General features: G+C 40.2%; 1 protein-coding gene across 1 annotated transcript in view; it reads right to left on the reverse strand.

Annotated features, from left to right (window-relative positions):
• Positions 1-5,664: 5,664 nt before the first annotated feature.
• Positions 5,665-8,843, reverse strand: part of MAP1B (microtubule associated protein 1B) — a 70,407-nt gene continuing 67,228 nt past the window's right edge. Inside the window, exons 6-7 of the mRNA XM_086770188.1 lie at positions 7,742-7,980; positions 5,665-7,013 (exon numbers count right to left, since the gene is read on the reverse strand). Coding sequence (XP_086626314.1) covers positions 6,858-7,013; positions 7,742-7,980 — 395 coding nt within the window. The 3' untranslated portion in view covers positions 5,665-6,857. The remainder of the gene's footprint in view (positions 7,014-7,741; positions 7,981-8,843) is intronic.

The following is an 8,843-nucleotide window of genomic DNA, read 5'->3' on the forward strand; positions in this document are numbered from 1 at the left end:
CCTCCCTTAAATGAATTGGGAAAGAAACTTTTAAACTTACTCAGGTCTTTATAGGTGGTGACTGCTGCTACAATTGCATCTTTGGAAACGGTAAACTCTTCACGGAAATACTGACTTGCACTCTCATATTAAGTATTTAAGTGGTTCAGTTTACCTTCAAGTCTTTAAGCTAAGAAAGTAACACAGCTGGGCTGAGGTAACATGAGGTTTGTAAAAGCTCAGCCAAAATTAATTTCTGGGCCTTAACAGGTATACAGGGTGTACCTCAGCTTTTCAGCCAGGTGGTCACACTGGGGTGGGTAACGCTGGAGTTGAACTGCAGAAAAGCAGCTACATCAAGTGATACGGAACCGTGAGAACCAGCGAACAGCGCTCATGTAGACTACAGTGCCTGCTGATTTAGTTCTTTAGTCCTCCTCAGTATTTAATTTCTGGTGGAAACGATGCTGAGCATGCAGTCAAAAACCAGCAAATCCCTTGGTAAGCTGAGGGCATTCAGCATTGCTCAGCCTCTGGTGGTTTTGGACTGAGTCTGAAGGAAGCACATGCAGCTTAACAGAGGACAATGCCCTGTGGGCTTCATGCTAGTGTGGACTGGTTGTGTCTCTGGGAGATGAAAGTAGGGACCACAGCAGCAGGCAGTGGTAAAAAACTGTTTGCTGAGTGAAGGATATGGGCTATGCTCATGTAGCGCAAGTACCATGTGCGCAGAGACACCCTCTAGGAAGCCAAAGAGCTTTGCTGCAGTGCTGAGAGCAAGCTGAATCTATGAGGTGTCACCATAGCTACTACTCTGGAGACCCCTGGACACCTCTTTTCACCTCATCCTAGGAACCATGAAAAGCTACAATTGCCTCCCAACCATAGAACACTAGAAATGAGTATTAAACAGTCTCCAGGCCTAGGATGCCACAAGACAGATCCCTCATTTCAGATAGACCAAAATGGTCTGAGGGACTGTAATTTTCTTGTGCCATCTGAAATACTTCATAAGCAGATAGAATTTGTTCATTAACAACAGTAGTGGAAAAAAAAAAAAATATTCTCCTCAGCAGCTGTGTTGAGGAAAGGAGCTTTCATTTGGCATCTAGGAGCAGCAGGCCAAATGCTACAGACCAGGCTGGCCTGCCCCTACTCATGAGTACCATGGGTGGTCCCACCTGTCCAAATACAGAACTTCACTCTGCAACTGCAGTTGAATAATTGGCATTGAAGTCTGACCTGGTCTGCTTTCCACAATCATTTGAATTTATTTTAAGTCGTATCAAGCTACTCCACCACAACAGCTGAAAAAGCCTTGACATAGACATATGCAGGATTATACTTGAGATGTAAGGCTTGCAGCAGTTGACTTCCCTCATCTGGTCTTGATTTGTCTCTACTTCACCATGCCCAGACCAATTGAGCCAAGCACAGTACTTCTTATTAATGTCGTTAGAAGTGACAAATGAAACCTTCACACACTGGAGATGGATAAGGGCCCACAAAACAGCCTGCTGTCTGAGGGTGATAAGCAAAACTACAAAGGCAGAGAGCCTAATCTTACAGAGTCCCTTTAACAGCAGTAGAGGAAAAGTCTGATATTTATAAATTTTAAAAGTAAACTGAGAGCTTAGCTTCCCCAAATGCTCCATTCCCTCTCACCAGGATTACTGGGCAGCAGTGGTCTGGAAGGGTCCCTCTCCACTGAAGACAAGCTGTCCACTCTTGTTAAACTGTAACAATTTTGGAAAAGACCTCTTTTCCAAACCCAGGTGGGCTCTTCTTGGTGTAACTTTACTGGGTATCATCTCTGACACAGCCCCTTGAATGTGTACTTACTGAAAATGAAGTGTTTTCTCATGCTGCTGTGGGATACAGGAATGAGAACAACAAAAAGAAGCCACGTCATGGTACATCATGGTAATGTTTTATGCCACAAGCAATAAAAGTTATCTTCCACATTTCTTTTCCAGTTTCTAAATAGAGATTGGTTCTTGTCTAGCATTTAAATAGTAATTTATCTTTTGATAAAAAACCCATATGGTAGGTAATCATGATTGAAGGAAAGGGAAAACTTAATGTAAAAATACGTACATACACAAAGACAAGAAACATGTCAACACCAATTTACCACTTTTGTATTTTATTGTGGAACGGAGTTTGTTTCTTTTACATCAAATATCCTCAATGGAAGAGGGGATATTGCACACAAATATCATAAAAGCACTACATATTACTTTCACTGGAAACTAATTTTCTACATTAGATATGACTGGATAGAATAGAAGTGATGCAGGATTATAAGACATAATACCATACACAGCTGCAGACTGACACAAACACCATTCAGAACAAGAGAGAGGAGATGTGTGAGGTGCTTCTCTGCCAGCAACAAGACTGTTTCTTTCCATAGTTTGGAAGATAATGGCTGCATGCAAATGCGTGAAAGCCTATTTCAGATTTCCTCTTTTACAGTTGGGATTACAGCCCAGTCTTGAAGAGGTAGCTCCTGCTATCTGGAGCTCCTAGCTAGTCTAGTCCGGAGAAGCTGCTTTTTTAATTCTTCTTTTTTTTTTTTTTTTCTATATTTTTATGCCATTATTTTATTTAGTTACCTTTTTTTTTTTTTAGATTTTTTGTAAAGTCACAACAAACAGACTTTTTTCTTTTTTTATTTTAAATAGCAAACATTTTTAAACTAGGTGAATGATATAATTGCATTCTAAGAAATGCTTACTCCTAGTTGCTTTTAGTGTTTTGTTCAATTATTAAGTGAAAAGATGAAAGCTTACAGTTTCTTTCAAGTGTAAACATTATACCTTCTCCTTTTCTAATAAATCCAGACCAACAAAATTACTATTTCTCTCAAAACATCATTACTGAGCAAGAACTTCTGGCGACAGATGAACAAAGAGAAGCATATGACAGAAATGTCCCAAATGCACAGTAAGCGCTCTTTGGAGCTGACTTGCTTGTGGTGGGAGGGATTGAAAATTCAATTAACAAATTGATTAAATCTTAGTAAATGAGTACCAGAACTCTCCTAAAATGCTTAAGCTATCGTAGACAATTAAAAAATAAACATTCATATACACAGTTATCTCCATTCACTACAGTATGTAAAGGAAGTTAAAAAAAAATGAAAGGTGATTTTGTGAAAGATGGGGTGAAAACAGAGGTCAATGAAGTCAGGCCCACCACAGGACTTTGAAAAGGCATGCAAGAGAGGCCCTGTCCAAGTTCAGGAGTGGGGCAGGATCCCCATAGTTAATTCTTCATTGACTTATATGAAACAGTATAGTAATAGCATAAAGACCATGATGGGGGATGCTGTTACAAGTAACACCATCATTTAAATGGAGTGTCCTTTACACTCAGATATTGAATCTTTATAATTAATCAATAACAAACCATGCTCCTAGAAATCTATGCTGATCAACAGCACTCATCGTTAATGTACACGGTACATTTTGATGACTGTTACACTAAACTAATTGTGCAGTGGCAGGACTTGCACAGTTAGATTAGTTCCACAGGCAGGAAAGACATTAAGGGCAAGAGGAGCTAATGGAGGAGTTCATCCCTGTTGCACCCAGGCGCCGTTGCCGTTTGAAAGGGAGTGGATGGAACAGGTATTACAATACCTCAGAATAGCCAGACTGAAGTTTTAATATTCTTGTAGCAGAAAAAAAAGCAAATGTACATTTTAAGATCACCTGTCTAATTACTATTATTATTTTAAAAGTAAAACAAATGCTTGAGCCATCACAAACTTGCTTGGGGAGACTTAAGGCTTGATTCAAATTTCATTTACAGTAGGACCAAATGACTGTAACTTCCCTGACTATCGTAAAATTGCTCCTGATTCACAGGAATTAAGTGGCGTAAGTGAGATTAGTCTCAGGACCACTGCTATACTTAAAATAGATTTTCTACCAAAGCAGAGATACAAACGATTTCAGGTATTGTCAGAAAATCAGCAAATCTTGTTCCCACCCACTCAAAAAGTTTGAAATCTGACCTATATAAGAAAGTAGACAAAGCAGAAAGAATTGTAGAAATAGTACAACTATTCTGCCAAACATTTTGCCTGTAACTTTGTAGAGTATGTATTACAAAAGCACTTTTAAGCGAATGATTATGAGCCCAGCAAACTTGCTTGTTTTCACAATACATTTCCATCTCCCTTTTGTGCCATAGTCATTCTGAGTTATTCTTAACGACCTAAAAGGTATAGCAATAAATAAAATAGCATTGCTAGAGATACCTAAAAAAAAGAGACAACATTAAAAATAAAGCAAAACTCCCCAAAACTGACAAACAGTAATTCACAGCATTAAATGGGCCTGAGGAGCCCACATTTAAAGGACCCTAAAGCAGTAAAAACCCTCATAAAAATTAGGTGTGCAAACATGTACCTATTAAACAAAAATATCCTAACAATGTAAAATTGAAATAAATTATAAGTAAATAAAATAAAATGAGGTCACAGTTCACTACATTGTGAAACTTAATACCAGCCATAGTGGTGAATCATACGGACCAGCATACATCTGTATTCTGGAGGCCTTCACACCTTCATTAAATTCAGATTTGCAAACCTCTACAATGTAACAAGATTTTTTAAATTGGGGTAAAACTTCCGAGACTAAAAAATCCAAACTACCTTAAATGACAGAACAGTGATGCTGTTCCTCTGCAAGCAGTCTAGAGAGGAAAAGGGAGGGGGAGAGGAAGGAGGAAAGGTAAGGAGTAAAAGAAGAGGCAAGGAAAGAAAGAGGAAAGGAAGAGTAAAAGGAGTAAAAGAAAAGGAAATGAGGGAAGGGAAAGTGTGGGAAGGTGCGGGAAGAGAAGGGAAGGTGTGGGAAGGGAAGGTGCGGGAAGGTGCGGGAAGGGAAGGTGCGGGAAGGTGCAGGAAGGGAAGGTGCGGGAAGGGAAGGTGCGGGAAGGAAGGTGAGGGAAGGTGCGGGAAGGTGCGGGAAGGAAGGTGAGGGAAGGTGCGGGAAGGTGCGGGAAGGTGCGGGAAGGTGCGGGAAGGGAAGGTGCGGGAAGGTGCGGGAAGGGAAGGTGCGGGAAGGGAAGGGAAGGTGCGGGAAGGTGCGGGAAGGTGCGGGAAGGGAAGGGAAGGGAAGGGAAGGGAAGGGAAGGGAAGGGAAGGGAAGGGAAGGGAAGGGAAGGGAAGGGAAGGGAAGGGAAGGGAAGGGAAGGGAAGGGAAGGGAAGGGAAGGGAAAAGACTTATTTTAGGTTATTGCTTATTCTATCTTTTTTCAAGATCTTATGAGGGTTGAGAATACAGGTTACACCCTTGTAAGTATTAGACAATCAACATTTCAAATCTCATTTTCGGTTATCATCAATAGATTAATTTTACCACCAGGGTGCTTGTCTATCCCCCCAAAGGTATTGGCAGTTGACTATTTTCAATAAATTCTACTCAATATCCATTCTCACTAGAACCTTAAACAACATCATTCACTTATCTTACAAAACTACTAAAAAAATTGCCTTCACCTGAAAAATTTTTCTTTGCATTTTTCTGTAAATGAAAATGTTTGTTAAAAATTCATCTATTAAAAGTTCACACAGCACTAAAAAAAAAAGATTTCTGTACATTTGTTCCCATATTCACTCTTAAATTAAACAAATAAAATAAGGTCAGACAAAGGAAGGCTGAATACTGTACAGGCTCACAGGTAACCTTTTTCATCATTCTGAATGTTTCACTACGTTTTGTAACTCTGATACTGGACACCACTTCAATCTTGCTTCCACAGTACAAAAGAAGCTTTCAAGAAATGCTCCTCTTGCCTTGTTGAGCAGTCCAGGTGCAATAGTGAAGGGTTCACGTAACTAACATACATAATTCATAGCACCAAGCCGTTTGACCAGTCAGATAGGCTTCTAGTACCACACTTGCACACTCACACTTTTTTACTGGTGTAACTATGATCCTACACAGATGTTTTATAAATTTGCTGTCTCAACATTAAAAAATAAGTGCATCAAGTTTCTTTGTACATTCAAGTCACTTTCTAAGGCAAATTGTCTACCGTATGTTCTCCCAACCGCTTTGGTATTTTGCTTCAGTTAAGCGACAGTGGACATGGGTGTTCAAGCATGTGGACTGGTCAGTTCTGGCTGGAGTGAGTGGACTTTCACTGGGAGCATGCCTTAGACCAACAATTCTGCATGTTGAAAGAAAGGTTTTAGACTTCTGGATGGGGTGCAGACTATGTGCATGTTTGGCCTGTGATTGTTATGGTATGTCAGTATGCAGAGTTAAAATTAAAGTGGAAAACTGCTGATGAGCATTTAGGTTGTAAGTCCCTTCCTAGCCACATTCTGTTTCTTTTTATTTTTTTCAGCTACCTTAATTCTATAAAAAAGTATCCCCTTGCAATAGCTCAGATTGATAAAAATTTAAAAGTTTCTTTTCACATAAGAGCATAAGCAGACTGCAGTAAGCGATACATCTATTGCCATGAGACTAATGCAGATCTAATTATTTATTACTTTCTCCTCCTACCCCTCTCTCTCTTTCTCTCTCTTTGTGTTTCTTTAGAGGGCAAATGCCTCTACCTGGCAGAAGTCAGTTGGGGTTGCTAGTGCATGGTTTCCAAACGTTCAGCGGAGATGAAACTGGATCTGTATTTTCGCAGTAATTTGAACCCTACTATGGGAATGCGGTTATTTCCCTTAGCAATCAGCAAAGATTGAAAAATATTAGTGACTTGCATCACGGTGACACAGTATAGCATTTGGCAGGTATATACTTCAGCACTTGAAATAGATGGGTTGAATTTTTAGAAAAGGTGTTTTCAAACTGTAGAATTTCTGGCAACGAAGTTTAATCTTGTGATGCATGGTCTCGTTCTTACAGTTCAATCTTGCATGCGGGAAAAGATTCATCTTGCATAACAACAGTGCTGCTGCTTGCCAAAACCATGATGTTGAGGTCTTGCTGTTTCTCATGGGTCTCTTGGTACCATTCCCTCATCACTTCTGAGTCATGGGTTGGGATTAAGGTCACCTGCAACACAAAACAGGAAAAATCCCAAGGAATGGACAACAGAAACAGCTGATAAGACAAATATCTTTGTAAGAAGCCCCGGCCAACAAGTATGTTTGCCTTTCAGAAAAAGTGGGTCTTTACACAATAAATACTTGAATAAACTGATGGAGAAAGGGAAATAAATAAACATATAGGTAAGGTAAAATTACTGCAAATTAGCGATTTATCAAAGTAAAACCTTGGTTTTCTAAGGTGTTGAGATGCAGTTTTTCAGAGAAGTAACAGTCTGTAATCTGCACTGTCAGCTCTTTAGATTATGGCCAAATATCTTGTTTACTTATTGACCATGACAGAAAGGCACATGAAGTTTCCAAGTGTACATGATTACCATATAAACCATGAAACATTCACTTTTCTTTCCTACTTACAAACTGCAATGTTTCCAAACTTTGATCATATATGGTACAGTAACAAGACGAAACAGCCAAAGCACCCTGTAAACCAGCTCCCAACTGTTTTATTCACCAGGCACAGGTCAGAAGGGCCAGAAATGGGGGAGCGGCTGAGTGCGGTGCAACTCTGTGCTTCACTCTGGTGTCCTCTCACATCATCAGTGAAACAAGGTGCCCAGCTTGGGAACCCCATTCCCTGGTAGCTGCTGTCCATTCTAGAAGCACTCTAGTTTCCCATAGTTGCTTCCCAGAGAAGGTCATATTTTCAGGCAGAGATACTAGTGAAGAGCCTACCTGCATGTTACTCTCCCACTGTGCCTTGCCCTCCAGCAGGGAGTCCAGAACAGCCCTGCTTGGCTCCTCGGCTGCAGAATCGTTCCCGCTCACCACGTAGTAGGATGACCGTACCCTCTTGAAAAACTCAACGTCAACATTCTTGCTATTGCTGTGGTTGGGAATGTACACCAGATCCAAATACACTGGAGGTCCTGGAGGCACTGCTGTAGATTTTGCCACCTTAGTATTCCCAGGTCCTTCAGAAATCAAACAACAAAAGAACATACCACAGGCTGGTTAAGAACATGCATATTTTAATTACGGTTATAACCGCTGAGGTGAGATGTGTCCAATCATGGCATTACCCTCCTACATTTTATGACATGTTCCAGCTTTGCTGTATGCCAGTTACGATTGTAATGGGAGGAAAAACCTGAATAACTGTAACTATGTAATGCAATAAAAACTCACGACTACATAACCAACATTTGACTGAACCTTTCCCAGTAATATACCACTGTTATCCTACAATTACTATGCAGAGCTGTAATTACTGAATTACCATTCAATAAATGGTGGTATTATTTTCCAGGTTAAGGAGTACGGATCTTCGAAAGTCTCAGGTATGCATGCTTATTAAACCTGGGGTCATAGAGGGAGCCATGCAGACTTGAAGCAGTCCTGACAATTGGGGTATCAGCATATAGCAAGGCATGGTAGCTGTTGATATGCTCAGACTGTCTTACAGGTGCATCAGGAAGACATTCCGCGTGAACAGAAAGAGAGGCAAAGAGGAACTTGGGACAACAGAGAAACTTGTAAAACAATTACTTCAGGGAACTGAGAACAAGTGTTTGTTTGCCTGCTGGATCCTTGTTTGCATACAGAAATTAGCCACTTATCACATAAAGTAGGGATAAGCATGTTTTTGCTGCTGTACATAGTATAGTACTTGTTCTAATAAGAACTTAAGTCAAAAGGTAGTTCAAAGTTTAAAGACTCATGTTACAAGTATGACTCAAAAAAAAGCTGCTTTTGCTGTGCACTGGATCACAATGTGAACTGAAAATCAGGATTCAACCAGTAATTTTATCCAGATGTTGACCATTTATGTTCTATG

This window comes from Chlamydotis macqueenii, chromosome Z (assembly GCF_036417535.1).
Source record: "Chlamydotis macqueenii isolate bChlMac1 chromosome Z, bChlMac1.mat, whole genome shotgun sequence".
In the NCBI taxonomy this organism is placed as follows: Eukaryota; Metazoa; Chordata; class Aves; order Otidiformes; family Otididae; genus Chlamydotis; species Chlamydotis macqueenii.